Source organism: Anolis carolinensis, chromosome 1 (assembly GCF_035594765.1).
Source record: "Anolis carolinensis isolate JA03-04 chromosome 1, rAnoCar3.1.pri, whole genome shotgun sequence".
Lineage (NCBI taxonomy): Eukaryota > Metazoa > Chordata > Lepidosauria > Squamata > Dactyloidae > Anolis > Anolis carolinensis.
Window position 1 is genome coordinate 15733417 of NC_085841.1, and position 17994 is coordinate 15751410.

At 37.2% G+C, this 17994-nt stretch overlaps 1 protein-coding gene across 39 annotated transcripts in view; it reads left to right on the plus strand.

Moving 5' to 3' along the window:
- The window catches only part of nrxn1 (neurexin 1), a 1150439-nt gene that overhangs the window by 134358 nt on the left and 998087 nt on the right, over positions 1-17994 (plus strand). For 25 of the 39 annotated variants that reach the window (XM_062968899.1, XM_062968862.1, XM_062968856.1 and 22 more), the window contains exon 3: positions 9956-9973. The exons of 11 other annotated variants lie outside the window; for them this stretch is intronic. In XM_062968899.1, coding sequence (XP_062824969.1) covers positions 9956-9973 — 18 coding nt within the window. The remainder of the gene's footprint in view (positions 1-9955; positions 9974-17994) is intronic. 3 more of the 39 variants (XM_062968857.1, XM_062968869.1, XM_062968904.1) reach the window with 1 other exon arrangement.

Below are 17994 nucleotides of genomic sequence, written 5' to 3' on the forward strand. Positions count from 1 at the left end.
ACTTTGCATCCAAAAGACCTAATTTTGCATTTCCAGACAAAATAACCAGTATATTTGGAAAACCCTGAAGTGCTATTGTCAATCATTATAACTCAAGAGTAGGAATCATGTAGTCCTCACATATATTTAGTGTCCTTCAGTAGAAGTGCATTTCTTTTCTGATTTCATTCTTGAAGTAAGCAACAAATATTTTTCATTGTTTTTCTTCTGTCTTTTGGAGACTATTTGTAGTTTGAAATGTATTATTCACAAAATTATCATGTATCATTTGCAGAGGAAGCAATCAGGAAGAATCATTTTCTGCATAAAAAATAAATACTCCTTGTTTGTCTGCTTCTTCTGGCATAGACAGCACTGAACTAGATGATTTCCTGATTTGGCTTGGTGTTAGGCAAGCTTGTGAATTTATAAGCAATAGTCAACTCAACAAATGTCCTGTAGCAGGTAATAAATGGTACTACTCAAAGTGTTTCCAGAATGCTTAGAACTGGAATAGGTGACTGTATGTTAGTCTTAAATCAGCATTTGATTGATTTTGAGTTTTGTTTAATTCTTGAGTCTATGGATATTTTGGCAGCTCAGTGCCACTAAATTGAGTGATAACTGGGTTGTTTTTTTATTTCAAGGAATATATATATATATATATATATATATATGGAGAAGATGGGTACTCAATACTTTTAGCCAAGGCAATATCTATCTTCACAGTGAACCTAAGAATAATGAGTTGGAGTGAATGGACAACAGAGCACAGGTTGTTCTCTGTTCATTCCTTGAAGCTGTATGTATGTTTCCTTTGAAATATGAGGAATTGGCTAATAGCACATATCGTGTTTTGAATTTATGGATGGTGTGTTTCAGTCTTTAAAAAGTAGATAGTAGAGGAAAGCTAGAAATTGCCTGGACCAATCTATATACCTTTTGAGCTTTGAACCAATTGAAATGCTAGCTTGCTTGTAGCAATGTAGCTATATGGTATACTCCTAAATCATTCCACACTGTTCATGTGTTAGTTTTGATAGAAATAGCTGGTAATCAATTTTAAAAGTTGTGCTCAAAAGCTAATACAGAGTACAATAGTGCTGGTTGACAGGACATTAGTACTCAAAGAAGCAGTGCTCATCTCCTTCACTGGAGTATCTTTTTCACGGGAGTATCTTCCCTGATTCTGCTCTTAGATGTATCAAAGTTGAAGGCAAATCTGAATTTGCTCTTTATCAATTTTCCATGTATTTTCCCCACTATAGATGTGAATCAGGCCAGTCTGGGCACTATCCAACTGATAGATATATAGTTTTCATGAATAGTTGATTGAAGCAGAAATGCACAAAGAACCAAGGAAATAGTGAAGATATTCTGTGTATAGTTATTCAATTAATTGCTATACTATCAATATGCAGCGGAGCTGTATTAATCCAGTCTTCCAATGCTTGCTTGGTATACAATATACAGCAAAACTTAGAATGGGTCGCTCTTCTTTTTTCTGCAGCACATAGATGTGCTTTTCATCCTTGACTCAATCCAATGTTGCATTGCAGGCTTTCCCTCCCCTATTTCATCACCCCTCTCTGTAATGTTTTGAATATCTTGGAAAATAACTGGGGGGACTATCCCATTTCACTCTGAATTGTCTCACACACATATACACAAACATACACACATACATAATTCTGCTATTTTCTGCCATTCTACCAGTGGATCCAGCCCCCTATTCTTATCTTACCCTATGTTAAAAGAATGTTGTAAAATAATAGGCATCAAATAAAATACCAACTGTAATATATTGGTATTACAAATATCATTCTTTGTTTGGCTGGAAATGTAGTCACATATGGAAAGGGAATATTTTACAGATTATTTCTTACCATGCATACAAAGTCTGCTTTGAATTGTAGCTTTAAAAATTGGCAGGTAAATCTATGACTACCATTTAACATGCTGCTCAAAAGATGTGGGAATAACATCTAATATTAATTTTTGCTCAGCTATGTCCTAAATGTAGGTCATAGGCAACTTTTACATCTTACATTTGCCTTCAGACTTTAATTAACTTGCAGGCTATAAATGGCCAACATTTTTAATAAATCCTAGGGAGAGGCAGAGTTGAATGGTAAAGCAGTCTTTGCATGCAGAACATCCTGGGTTCTATTTCTAACAGCCGCCAATATATCTGTAAAGATCTCCTCTCTGAAAATCTAGAAAGCTTCTGTCAATCAGCATAGACAATATTCATCTAGATGGGTAAATGGTTGGACTCCAGAACTATTCACTGTTCTGGACCTATTCAAGAGAACTCCTTTAAAGAATCAGATAAGGCACAGAAATTACTAGCTACTACCGTGTTTCCCTGAAAATAAGACAGTGTCTTAGATTAATTTTTGCTCCCAAAGATGCACTAGGTCTTATTTTCAGGGGACGTCTTATTTTTCCATGAAGAAGAATTCACATTTATTGTTGAGCAAAAAAATTGAACATTTATTATATACTGTACAGTAGTTGTCATCACAAACCAGCATAACCAGACAAACTATGAATCCTATCAAGAATTTCTTGTTACTACTAATATTTCCATGTACAACACTCTATGGTACATACATTTACCGATCTTGCATGCTCTGGTGTTCTGTTCGTTCGGCATGCTTCCAAACAAAAACTTTGCGAGGTCTTACTTTCAGGGGAGGCCTTATATTTAGCAATTCAGCAAAACCTCTAGTAGGTCTTATTTTCTGGGGATGTCTTATTTTAGGGGAAACAGGGTACTAGCTGAATCATTATAAGGCATGTTCTGTATTTATTTATAAATTATTCAAGAAATTGTAAGTATCAGTACATTTTTAGTATTCCAGAACAAAGAGGTAGACTGAGAAAAAGTATCCAAATACAGAAAATAAGTATTTGTGGAATATTCTGTTCCCATGCCACTTATGAGTATAACCACATGCAATTTCAAGTATGAAATACAATTTCGAGTATAGAAATCACCATATTTTTGTATACAATAATCTTTTATTTTGCTTTTGTCATGAAAAGAAACCTCAACAATAGATTCAGCACAAAAACAGTTCAATAATAAAGAGATAAAAACTATTCTAATGGATATACCGGAAGAATACCTTAGATCTAAGGGCCCTTCCAGACAGGCCCAAAATGCAAGACTTGTCAAGGGTTTACCTGAAGCATCAAAATGACACCTCAAGTAAACCCAAATTAATCTGGAATAAAATGGGATTTGCCAGATTACTCCAGATTAATTTGACACCTGGAAAGATCCAGACCTTACTGTAAGATCTGGATCTGTCCATGTGTGGGCCCTATGGGGATTGACTCCCGAGACCACTTCCATCATCCTTGAGGTCAATCCCCACTGTAATCCTGGTTCTTCAGACTACAAGAGCTTGAAGGAGCAGGATGGCACCCCCACTCTCCTATCCTAGCCCCCCATTTACTCCCAAAATGTATGTGAGGGGTCTGGCTGCATGCTCAGGCCCTTTGGTAAAGTTCTTGGTGCGTGAAAATGATGTATCGTGAGTTTGGGGGGGGGGAGAGAGAAGGGAAACCCTCTGGTTGACCCAGGAGGACATGTAGCTACCCCAGAAAGCCTGGAGTTTGGGATGGATGTGAGGCCTCAATCCTGGGAGGAACTGGGATAAAATATCCCAATTCATCCCAGAATTGAGGCCTCTGCAGAAGGGCCCTAAAGTAGCGTCCAAAACACAGCTTCAAATGTCAAAATACAAGGACGTATATTATATACATTGGATAGCATTATAGAATCATAGATTTGGAAGATACCACAAAGACCATCCAGTCCAATCCACTGCCATGCAGGAAAACACAATAAAGCACCTAGCTCTTACATCATCACAGCCAGTAGACTTCTGCCCTTAATTAGGACAAAAATCGAAGTCATCCATTATACTTCTCTATGCTTTAACTGAGTCATCATAAGGGATCAACCGTGGCCGAGTATGATTGTCATCCAAGAGTAAAGTCTTGGTGGTGGGTCCATATGTGGATTTCTGGATCCACATGGTCTTTCACATTGAGGACATAGATTTCCTGATGGAAGGCGGTAATGACAAGGATATAATTTAGTGTGTCAGCCCTTATAGAATACAACCAATGCAGGAATATGAATATGTGGCCAATTGTACTTTGACTTGACTAGTTTGACCTTTGTTTTACTTCTCTTTTTATGCTGACCCTTTTCTATGTTTCAGTGTGTATTTATTTATTTATTTATTTACAGTATTTATATTCTGCCTTTCTCACCCCGAAGGGGACTCAGGGCGAATCACATTATATACATATAGGGCAAACATTCAATGCCCATATACACATAGAACAAAGACAGAGACAGACACAGAGGCAATTTAACCTTCTTCTGAGGGGATGTTCGATTCTGGCCACGGGGGGGGGGAGCAGCTGCTTCATCATCCACTGTGACGGTACTTCCTCATTCCAATGTTGTAAATTAGTTAAATTTGCCTCTCCACTTTATAAGTGGTACCTTATTTCCTACTTGATAGATGCAACTATCTTTCAGGTTGCTAAGTCAGCAACGAGCAGGGGCTATTTTTTATTTTTTAATTGATGGGTGCTCACCCCGCCACGGGCTGGCCTCGAACTCATGACCTCATGGTCAGAGTGATTTATTGCAGCAGGCTGCAATACAGCCTGCACCACAGCCCGGCCCCCATCTAGTTTAGGTCTCCACAATTTCCATCCCACAAGGCCAAATGCAGCCTATTAAATGGTTGAACACTCCTTTATGTTTATAATTTCAGACAATTATGTGAAGTCAAGCCACCATTCTGGAGGATCCACAAGCTCCTAGATACCTAAGAAATATTCACAACTATCATATATCAGTGGGGGGTTTTTTTGGATTTAACTTTGATTTCTAGGCTTTCCACAAACTGTAAACATTTTCTAAAGATGGATTAACAATATAATAATCTATACATTTACATTTCCTTCATTCCACTTATATTGGATTCATGGAGCTCAGAATTTCTTATTTGATTCTCAGTAAAATCTTTGTGTCAGCAATTCATACACTGTGTTTATATTGGAGTATTGTGCTGCCTGGGACAAACCAAGCCATGCATCAGTCAAGGATTTGTTCCACCTTCTGTATTTGCTGCCTTCATGGAGCTACAAAAACAGCAAGTTATCAAGCAACTGGCAATTTAATTTTCTGCCAACTCCTTCCATCAGTTGCTTCCAGGGTCCTATGCAGTTTTCTTTTTTCCTGATTATTTTCTTTGCCCAGAAATAAATTTGATGGCTTTCAGCAATGGTTGATTTTGAATGGGAAACACTCAGGAATGTTTGTGTGAATGATTTGCCAATTTGCAACCAATTTATTAAGGTTTAAGTGGCTTCATCCATGTTCTTTGGAGTTTATCACTTGGCATAGTTTTAGTCTAATCATTTAAAATACTCATTGGTAAACTATGCCAAGTTTGAATTTTATGTGAATTATTCCCCCCCCCCTTTTTTAATAAGCTCCAAATTATTTTAAGTCATGAAGAATATTTTTGATTTTGAATGAATAGAAATTATTACTGTTGGTGTGAAATGACAGACTGTGTGTGGTTAGTTAATATAATTAGGCATAATTCTGTAGTTGTTGTTCATTTGTATTAATGATCTTCAGAGGGGTTTTTTTACAAACCCTGTCCTGTTTACTGTAACTACAGCCATCAACACATTTAAGGAAGAAGAAAGAAGGAAAATAATTAGTAGTCAGCAACACTTCCAACTAGTTCATGATATAAAGAGAGAAACTCTTTAAGTTTTAACATGGACTGAAAAGATTTGAGCTGTTGAATTTTTAACGTGCAGATAGTAAAAAAAGAACTTCCCTTATGGAAAAAAAATGAAAGACTGGGGCAGAGATAGACAACTGACAGGGTTCCAGGGTGGTATGATACACCTTGCTAACCTGACCTCAAAAAGCTACACTCACCTAATACTATCCCCATCTTTGAATGTTTCTTTTACTGAGATGGCCAATCTCCTCTAAAGAATGCAGGACAATTTTGTCTAATTTCTGGTAGCTTTTGCTAGTCTGTCAGAGATTCAAAGAAGGCTTTAAGCCAGGAAGTGTGCCAGATGTTAGATCTGGATTTAAAAAATGACATTTTCAGGTCTCAGATAGTTCCGTCTCTCTCTCTCTCTTTCTCTCTCCGCCCCCCCCCCCAAAAAAAATATCCTTGGGGACCACATGCAAAACAGAGTCTGTATTTTGTCTACCCAGAATTCAGAAAAAAAATCTGGTATTCCGTTATGCCTGGCACTAATTTTCATCACCTTTTATTGGCTGTTAAGACATGAGAAAGGGTCACAGAACTTAATGTACCCTTGGAGTCATGGAGTGGTCCCACACTTCCACAACTGCCCTGGAGTAACTGTTTCAGGGTAAGGATAGAAATAACATTCAAGATTTTTTTTAATCTTTATTGAGAAAGAGTATCCTCAGACAAAGAAATAAAAAAAGTTTTTTTGGCAATTGTGCATAGAATCATAGAGTTGGAAGATACCACAAAAGTCATTGAATCCAACCTCCTTTTTCATTGTCAGCATAAGCAACTTTTAAAAATTGTTGGCAGTTTTGCACAAAAATTGTTTTTCAATGCAACAAATGAATTTGATAGGCTTTTGTAAAGTGGGTTTATACAACGCATAATGTGATATATTTTACCAGCCTGAATACCCTAAGGCAGTGCTTCTCAAACTGTGTTCCTTTAGGTTTTTAGACTTCAGCTCCCAGAAATACCAGCCAGCTTACCAGCTGTTAGAAATTGTGGGAGTTGAAGTTCAAAACATCTAGTGTAGTACATTTTAAGAAACTCTGCCCTAAGGGGATACCATCTGATCTAGGAAGCTGAGCATGGTCAACTCCTTTTCATACTGAGATGGGAGACTACCAAGAAATACCAGATATTATAGGCTCTAATTCAGAAGTAGGAAATGAGAAACTATCTCTAAGTATTCCATGTCTAGGAATACCCTGTGAAATTCATAGGCTCATTGTAAATAAACAGATGACATGTTTTACCAATTAAAATCCTTGCAGGGTTTTTTTTTTTTTTGCAAAAAAAGTCTTCAAATCTGAAAAGTAATAATAATGTAAATCATGTAAAAATTAAGAAAAAACAAGCTTTTTTATCTCATGCACAGAGCAAAGACATATTACTGCCTCAGACACATTATGTGAAACATAACAATGGTGGCTTTTAGCCACTGCCTACTGGCAATAGAAACCATATTTACTGGTGGCAAAAGTGCATTCTTTGCCATTTGGTCAAAAAGATGTGCTGCTTGCTTTGATTTCCTTCTTTAAAAACAAAAGTGTAGGAATATCAAAGCTTCCAGCAATGGAAAATAAAACATTGGGGTAAATCTATGCTGCAGAGTGAATGCACTTTACCTGCTTTGATTCAATCTTATTGAGTCATGGAGGCTGCAGTTTGTGATCATAGAAGCTGCCAAAGGATGCTGATTTATCACCAAACTATACATTTCAGCATTGCATAGCATTGAGCCATGGCAATTAAATTTGAGATGATGTCCCTCATATAGGAGCTCCAGGTGCTCCTGAAATAACTTCCCCTTTTACTTTGTTTCAGCATTAAAATTACCATGTTACACAGATCTAATGTACACCCTAATTTTGGGAAGGTCATTTGGCCAAAAAAGGCGAGCATTAGATTTGAGTAAGTACACTTATGGTGAGTACTGATTAGTGGTGTGCATTTGTACGGAATCGCTGTCCCTTTAGTTTAGTTTCATTCATTTTGTATCAGTTTTGTATTTGTCCCCATTTCTGAAAATGGGGAACCTATACAAATAGAATTTTCATCTGGCTTACAAAACAAAAAACAAAAAAAGTTCACGCCATTGGCGGCAATGGGAGGGCTTCCAAAGCTTACCCACCCCTCCCCGCTCAGTTTTTGGGCTAGAGGGATGAAAATTGCCACACACAGAGGGCATTTTGACCCCTTTTAGCCCACCAACTTTTAAAACATTTGAGTCTTCTACAGAGTACTATTGTTATTAATATTAATATTATTATTAACACCCATTGGCACACATCAGCTGTTATGGGGAAGTAGACCTCTCCCAGAGTAACTAACTATTGTTATTAATATTATTATTATTATTAACACCCATTGTTACACATCAGCTGTCATGGGGAAGCAGACCTCTCTGAGACTCAGCTTAGGGTCCCAGAGTAACTATTGTTATTAATATTAATATTATTAGCCCCATTGGTACACATCACCTGTAATGGGAAAGCAGCCCTCTGTCAATACCTGCTTATTGTTACAGGAGCCGGAGAAAACGAAAGCAAGCACGATGTCTGTGTTGCTTTCATATTCGTGTTGCCTCTCGTTTCCTACAAAAATGTTGTCATTTGTTTCATGTAGACGAATGGTCAACATGAAATTATTGCATGTAAGAAACTAAGGAAACATATATCATGCACATCCCTTGTACTGATACAGAAGAAGGTACACCAGAGGTCAAAATGCAAATAATCTACTCACAGCTAGATATCTGGATTCTTAGTAGTTATGAACAAGTGAGACCTTTTTCACCTGTGTGACAAGCTGTGTGGCTTATTGAAACTCCTTTATAGTATAGTATGAAATATATGCCTTCAATTGTCATTTTCTTCCCCTGGGAATTGCCATGTCAGCTCTATTTTATTAAACACCAAAAGATGAAAATAGCTTACATGGTATATCTTAGTGAGAGGTGCAAGCTGGCTGGATCTCATTTTTTTCAAAGGTCCAACCAGTCAGAGTTTTGCGAGGGTAAGTTTAGACTTCTCTAGTAGTGAATCTCTGCATCTTCACCAGGGTTCCAATCTCTGCAAAATGAAATTGCAGAATTGTTGCTACACTAAGAATTTCCTAGTGTAGCAACTCTACAAGCTCATTTTGATTTGTAGGTCCTCCAGTGCTAATCTACTTATGCTGGGACCAGAAGTCAGCTAATCTAATGGCATTTGGTCACATTAATGGTTTCAGGAAACCATGTACTGGCCAGGATATGGAGATGTTATTAGAACATGGCTTAATTTGAGCTAGGTAGAGGCTCCCAAGGATGCTTTCAGGGTCCTACTTTTATTATTTTTCTTCTTTTTAAAACTTGATTGCCTCCTGTACTTTTAATTTACTGGAAACCTAGCTGTACATTTCAGAATTTATGATGTTCAAGGTAAGCAGATAAATAGTTGGAAAAGTGACTTCTGTTACATCTGGCTCTTGTAACAGATTCAGATTGGTTAAGAGCCAGTTAGGTTTAGCTTAGTATGTTTTGTGTGTGTGCTGAAAAGAAGACAAAGTTGGTTAGACATGCTTTGAGTTACGAGGGTATTTGAATCAAGAACTTTATCCTCCATAGATGGTTTATTTGTTCCCAATGAAAAACCACAATCAGTCTCCCACTTATGTGGGATTTAAGGGACAGGGGTTTAACCCAGAGGGTACCCCTTCCATTCAAGCTTGACTCTTGGCACCTTTTTCTTTCTCTTGGTTTTCTTTCTTTCTGTTTAGAAAGTATCCACTTGACACACCCATTGCACTTTTGGAAACCATTTACTAATCCAGCAACTTCTGATGGATGACTTTGAGTTATCTCACAGGTCCATTTGTCAAACAGAACCCCCTTTCATTTAAGAAATGGCAGTTATTTTTGTTTCAAATTTTGCATAGAAACAAGATTCCCCCACCACATTTTAACAGAGGAAACACTGCTCCCCTGTGCTTTTGGTCTCCCCTACCCACTCCCCTTTTTTGAATACTAGCAATGGATCACTTGCATGTGGTGTTTGGTGCCTTGCATGGTGCTCACATGCAAAGGCAAGTTCCAGTCTGCATGCTGCTTAATGAATGTTTTCTTTTTCCCTTTTCTCTCCCTCCTTGTTATGTGCTTTCAGAAGACAACCATGTGGAAGGTGGGTGCTTTCTTATTTCCCTAAGCTATTTTCTTCCCCTTCCTATGCCTATTTAGTGTTTTGCCTCCTGGTTAATGTTTATATGAGTACAGTACATCTTGTCATAAACGACGGTAAGTTGATTTTCTTCTTTTCTGATGGGAATGTTGACTTTTCAACATGGCAGTGTGCTTTCAAATTCACCGTTACAATCAGAAGAATCTCTTGGTTTCATCTAGGAGAACTGAAGCCATTTTAATGGTCAGTATTATTTCACTAACGATGACTCACAAAGGAAAAGAGAGGTAGAAGAACCTCAAATATACATATTTGTGTTATACAACCATATTAATTTGTTGGCCTGATTTACTGGCTGTGTTTTAAGTTGGCAACCTTGTGAAACGAGCTAATGATTTACCTTTTTTAATTATGCAGATCTACTAAGGGCTATTATATCAGGTTACAAACTTTGGCAATGATCCAATAAGCTCCTCTAGATGTGCATAAGGGCTTTATAAAATGTCCAGCAGAGTTTTAACCTATTTTCCCCCTAAAAGAACACCTCATGCTATACTGTAAACAATTTTGATGATCTGCTGAAATTAGAAATCATCTTGTAACATCAATATCACCACAACCATTATCCCTAAAACTGCTAATCACTGTTTTGTGATTTTTAAAGACAAGCCATGCTTGAAAGCAGACAATCCAGACTGCTGACTGCATATTATTTTTGTGAACTATATTTTAAGGGGCTTCCTGTACAGTGTTCCCTCACTACTTCGCGGTTCACTTTTCGCGGATTTGCTGTTTCGCGATTTTTGAATAAACTCTAAAAGACTATTATAAATCATAAAAAATTACAATTTACAGCCTAAGGAAGGGAGGAAGGAGAAGCCAAAAGAGAAAAGGAGCCCAAGCGGCAACAGGAGGAGAAGGAGGCGATTTATCAACACACAATTGGTTGATAAAGACTTAAAATAGTGTATAACTACTTAAATAATTTATAAATATTAAAACAAATATAGTGTCCCTACTTTGCAGATTTTCACTTATTGCGGGTGGTTCTGGACCTAACCCCAGTGATAAGTGAGGGAACACTGTATTGTTGGTTCTTTAATGAAAGCAAAAAGAATAAAATAGCCAAACATTGCAGTAATGGATTTAATATCTGCATGGTTTTGGACTATGATCAGTGTCTGGAACTTGCATCATGATGCCGTGGTTAGGGATCTCTTGCAGCACCATTAGTTTATTGCACAGATACTTTCATTATTATTAACCTGAATGAAAAAGAGGAGAGGCAGAAAGAGTGATCCATCAATAAAGTAGTGCTAGATATTTCAAATTCATCATTCTCCATGTTTTATTGGACTAAGTGGCCCTGGAAATAATTTATATCAGGTACATGTAAGAATGTTGACATACTAATAGAGCATCTACATTGTAGAATTAGCTGGCATGTCGAAATGCTATGGATTCTAGGATTTGAAATTTTGTGAAGCACCAACACTCTGGTGGTAAGGCTAAAGACCTTGTAAAACAGCAACTCCCATGTTCTATAGCATTGAGTGGTGTCAAACTGCATTAGTTTTACTGTATATAGATGGACGCTTTTTGCTCAAGGGCATTAACATATTATTTCTGCTTACAAGCCTAATAATAATTACAGGTGACATAATTACATCGATTTTTACCCAACTTCCCTTATACAATAGGTGAGCTCCTTTCTCAAGATGTAGGAAAGAAACGATGAATGTGTAATAAAACTCCCAAAGGGCACTTCCAGGCAGGTCATTATTCTAGCATCTGATCCCAGGTTTTCTGTTTATCCCAGATTACCTGGAAGTGCGGAGTCATATAATCCAGTTTAAATCAGTAAACCTGGGATCAGATCCTGGTATCCTATATACTCATGTAGAAGTCTTGAAACTATATTCAACAATCCTGGCCAATGTAAGTACTATATCTTAACTCTTATCAGAATGAAACTATGCTCTTCTCTGGATAGAGTGGTGAAAGCCTAGTTCATCCTTGGAGAACCTAAAATATGCTCCAACTTCTTCTACTCTCCATCATAACATGACACCACTTTTGGGTTTTTAAAAGTCCTGAGTTGTAAACCAGGGGCTGCTGGCCTCCTAAGGCACACTGGCCCTTTCCCTTTTTTATAGAATAACCCTTGACTTATCCATGTATCATATAAAAATTCATATTTTTGGCCCCAAAACCTGCCTTCACTTATATAGGGGGTTGACTTATACATGAGTATGTGCAGTATGTTTTCCTCAATGGAGTAATTTCTGCACATAATTTGGGATACTCAATACTAGGTGAAAAGTGAAAAAAAAATCTAAATTAATTTTTCTTCCCAGTGTGGTTTTCCACTGTCAGATAACCAGTTGTTAATCTGGGAACAGTGTGAATACTCTACGCCAGAGTGGATATTTTGGTTTCAAAAGGAAAGGGAGAAAGAAACACTTCTATTGCAACCATGAGTGCAACTCTGGGTGTACATTTTTAGTAGCCATGTGCTGTCAATTGCCAATTTTATTTTTCCAGGAAACTAACAAATTCCAGAGTGTTTTCTATGCCTGTCAATGACTGATCAAACATGTTCATTAATTGTACAGGCCTGCTTTAGATTTGAGGTAGTTGGGGAATGGTTTTTTCTTTTTTTCTTTTTTTCTTTTTTAGTAGCTGCCTTTTTACCCAGAGTTTTTGTCACTGTGGTTGATATTCAGATGTATACTGGAAGAAGACATGGCCATTTACATAAATAGTTTCAATAAAGGAAAGGACTTCAAATATTGCAATAAAGCCATTGGAAAAGTGTTTCGTGAATCAGCAGTTCATGTGACCTGTGTCACTGTGCTTTCACTGCACCCTGTGAAGTCATTTTAATTAGAACAACTAAGAACTCTCTTTATTAAGCAAGCATTTTCTTAAACGAATTGGCCCTTTGGGGGCAAGGGGAGATTATTTAAAAACAGGCACAACCTAGTATTGGCCAATGAGCTCTTTGAAAGGAGGAAAAGTATTTGAACAGATATCCTGTGCTGGTTTTGAAATGGGAATATTTTTTCATGTTAACCTGCAGATGGACTGCAGAAAGACTTCACTTTATGGTCTGTTACAATACCTTGAATCTTACAGGAAAGGAATTCATCCTCCTTTTTTGCCAATTTAATGTCACCCAATGTAGTCACAGCCTTCACTGATCTAATTCCAATTGTTAATTCCAACTAGTATAACCCACGGAAACAATTGTCAATTGGTAAGACAGTGCTGACATAAATCTCAAAGATTCACTAAACCTACTTTATTTGTGTCTAGTCATTTGATTTATGTCATAATCCACAAAAATAACCTCAGGGGCTCCTTATGGTCCCAGGACTGCACTTTTTACACTTTGTTTTAGAATATTTAGCTTAGTGAATAAATTGTGACCCATTAAAGTATCTATACGAACCCAGAGTGATTAGCTTGATTACTAATTTTATTTGCATTATCATCATTTATTGTTGTTAAATGCCACCGAGTTCCCTTTGATTTATGATGATGCTATGGATAAGAGACCTCCAAGTCCTCTATCATCAATTGCCTTGTTTAGGTCTTGCAGACTCAAATCCTTGGCTTCATGGTCTGCAAAAAGCATGCAGTAAACTTTTGGTCAGTTTTACTTTCTGGGTTAAATAGCAGTAGATGATCAGAACCCATGCTAGAAACCTAGTATCTGCATTTATCTGCTATACCTTTGTACAAATAAAGACAGAATAGTTAAGAAAATCAGGCAGCCAACAGAATCTGCCATTCTCAGGAATTATGTTGCCAGGAAGTTCTCAAATAACACACCAGTCCTAATATTATAGGAAGAATCTTGTTTTCTGCTTTCTTTCATTCAGTACATTAGAAAAGTGATCATGATGGGGGATGTGGCAAAGAGAAACACAATTGTTGTAGCAGGCACAACACTTAGATTTAATCCAGATGTTTCCTCAATTTACTTATTTCGGACATCATCAAACTACTAATTCAGTAGAAAAGGAACATTCAATTAGCCAACTGCATACGAAATATAAGTCCTCATAAAACTAAATTATAGATAGATATAGATATGAATGCATTCTCATAGGAATATGCAAGTATCAGTGTTCCTGTTCCATCCACTTTACTATATGGAAAATGGAAGGTGAAGCTATTTCTTGCATTGCTTATATGAAATGCATAGTAAATTTTGAACCTGCCCAAATATTTTATTTTGTCTGGTTTTGTTTCATTTAATTCAATGAAAGAGAATAATTCCATCGCTTCATTTGTTTGACGTTTTGTTTTATTTTGAAAAACACCTTAGCTCATGCTTTTCAAAGTAATAAGTAAAGATTACTGCATTAAAGTAACCATTTCTCTGAGTCTACTAATGATTCTAGTTCTTGCCACTGTATGGACTTTTTGAAATGCATGCACAGTCTGCTGAATTGTAATAGCTTTTGGCGAAATGTGTTAAAGACTGGAACTGCTTGAATTAAAACCCACAAATTAATATTAATTTTAAAAATCTCCTTAGGTGTGCATAACCTCCCCTTTAAAGGATGAGTGGAAGTTGCTTTTAGAGGCAAGTCTGTGGTCCCGGGATGTCAGGACCCAGGCTGCAGAGCACCAATAACCTTACACAGAGGCCAGAATCTATCTAATATCTTTATTAAAGAAATATATAAAGTCAATAAAAACAAGTGAAGAATATAGTTCAGAAGCAGACCTTTCAGATAAGGTCAAATATAGTCCAGAAATGTATTGTCCAATATAAGATATTAGAGTTCAAAGTTTTAATCCACTTGACCGAAACACACACTTTGCCAAGCAATAGTGTGGGGAAATAACAGAGTCTTTATAGTCCAATGAAGCTTGACAACAAGGCTGGAATTAAACTTGATTCTTGACTTGATCCAAGACTTAAAACGAGGCAAACATGAAGCATGAAACAAAGTCCGTGGCAAAACGTGAGACAAGGCAAGGCTTGAAACTTGATCCGGGAAGCAAGGAACTGGGATTACGAAGTCCACACACGATCTCTCTCCTCAAGCTGATCAATTGACTCCGCAAAGTATCCCTGGCGCTAGGCACCTATATTGGGTCTCGTTTTCCCGCCAACAGAACTCTTTCCCTAGAGAACGAGAAGCGAAACCCAACTCTGTCCAGATGCATGACTCCTTAGAATTTCCCAAGGGAAGCAGACCTAATCAGCCATTTGTTTGGCAGCGATTCTCATGCTTCTGCGATTAGCCTCTCTGGCTCCTCTATCTTTGGAGTAATTTTCCCTCCGGGAAAACGGGGGGGGGGGGGGAGTTCTGCCCAAGGCCTGTTTGGCTGAATTCTTGTGGGCAAACGTCAACATCCTGCAGGTGGAGAGGCTCCGGCTCTGGCTGAACCGGCGAAAATCCCATGTTTTCCTCTTCGTCTGCCACAATAGTACTAGGAACAGGACTACAAGGCCCATGATTCATCACACTGGAAGAGCACAAAGGGGCCCTGTGATTTTTTTTTTTTGGACAGAGGAGGACCAAAACAGAGGTGTACAAAAACAGAGATTTCTCTCCCCACAAGCAAATTATAATTATTTTCCATTATATTTATATCTCTTCTTTGCTCAAAAGAGCCTAAGGCAGCATGGTTCCTCCAGCTCAGTTTCTTCCTTTGATTTGCCCTTATTTCATACAATAATATCAAGTTAGTTAAATAGCAGATTAATCCAGTTCTGTTCTCAGAAGAATGGTGGGAACTCACCCATGCAGTCATGAAAGTGTTTTGTATGGTAAACATTTTCAGTATACCTTCTTTGTTTCTGTTTGAGGAGACCTCACATTTGGAAACCCCACAATTAATGTTATAATGTACACTCATTCAATAATCAAATTACATTTGGGCATTATGATCCTCTGTTTAAGAGAATCTTGTATGTATAGTTTTCCTTTAAATTTACATAGGAAAGGAAGTGGAAATTACTACAACTTAAAGGCCTCAATCTTAGGCAGATCTAAGTAGATAAATTCCACTAAACTCAATGTTTATGAGTAAAAGGCTTGGGCCCAAATCAGTTTGACCGAAAGTGATTTCTAATATTCAATAGTACGTTTCATGTAGTCCCTTGAAAACAGAATGGGGAGGAGGGAACTGAAATGCTGGGCAAAACAGATTAAGAGAGTCAGATTTATTGGCTACTGGAGAGGATGGAGATAAGTCTGAATTGTACCTGAGGTAAGGGTCTGCCGTGGGGCTCCTGGAGAAGTTCCTGTAATGTCTTTTCTCCCTCTCTGGCAGCAGAAAAGTTCCCTAGGCTCCTCCTCAAGAGAGGGTTCTGCTGGGAACTCGCTTTCCCAGCAGCACTTGTATGGGGTGAGCATTGAGTTCCTCTTGGAGCATGATGAGTTTAAGGTTTTCTCTCTGGGTGTTTCTCAGCCAATAAAAAAGCCTGGTTGTGTCCATGCTCTGATTGGCTGAGAATGAACACAACCTAGGACTACAATTCCCAGAATCCTCACTTGCGGTTTGCCTTATTTTAAAAAATGTTATGATGAAAACTTAAAATAATTCTACAAAATAGTTGATTGTTGAACTTTTCTGAAACTTGGCAGCCTGCAGTTGTAAATGGGATCTAAAACTTTGCCGAATGAAAATGGCAACACTCCTCCTGATTCGAGTAACTTCTCAGTAAAGAGAATGAGGGGTTGGCTAAAAATGAATCCTGAAATGGCATGCCTTTTGCCCAAATTGCACACCTCTAATGAGAAAATACACTTAGGATTGAACTACCATTCTGAAATCTTCACTTATCTGGGGTATGCTTCTCAGCACACAATGAAGCTTAATTTTGGATATATTCATGGAGGAGGACTCCATCTTATCTTCTCTAAACTGTATAAAAATTGAAGTTACTATTAAGCATTTCATACAAGATGAGTATTTAAATAAATATACAAGATAGGCCATTAATTGAAAAAAAGAGAGTCAACATTGAATTATTTGTATGTTCTATTCAGAAGGAATATTTCCTGTAGTAAACACTTGCTTTATCATTTTTTAAAAAAAATCTTTCTTAAAACATTTGATAATGTGTTATATGTCTTTTATGTGTGCTTGCCCAATGTGAATTACAAATCGCAGTATATTGTATTATGTTCTTATCTTCTAATGAAAGATAACATATTCTTTGCACACCTTCTTTGTGTGAACCATTTTTTTTAAAAAAAGCAAGTGTGTATTACAGCACATTTCTTTTTCCAGAAGAAAAGAAGTATGTTTTTCATTTAGTTTCTAAATTATGCCTTCAGGGATTTTTTTTCTCCTTACATTAATTGCCATTACTATTGGTTCCTAAAGCCAAATTAAAGATCTACTTAAAGGGACATAAGAAGACCTATCTCAGATTTATTTTAGAGGAACTACATCACTTCTTTGGTGTTATTTTGCTAATTATTTTTAATGGGTTGGAGAACTTGCTCTGCATAGAATTATTTCAAATGCAGGTCTCTAAAATCTTAAAAAGAAAGCCTTAATTAAGAAATGGATTTCAACCTCAGTGGGCTTAAAGTGCCATCTATGTTAAACTGGAAAAAGTACTTAATACCAAGAGGTTGTGTATGGTTTCTTTTTTCTTTTTCCTGATTTACCATGTATGTTGTTACATGCTTCTGTCTACTGAATGCCTAATATGTTGGCTACACAGGAACAGATTTTTTTTCTGCTGGAACATTTCACACAAATAAGGAGACATCCCTTGCATTTTCATTTCAATGTGACAGAGAAATTCTTTCATTTAATTATTTGAAATGCTCATTTACAATGAGGGGAAAAAGAACAGACCCAGCCCATTCCTCAGGTTGACAGAATTCAAGGTTAGAAAGGTGGAGGGGGAATTGAAACTACTTGATAGCCGGAGGATGAAGTGTCCTCCTAGGGAGATGATACTATCAACATACTTATAAGATTAAGATCAAAACATTTTGGGAATTCGTTGACCTTAAAATTATTTCCTTACTATTTTT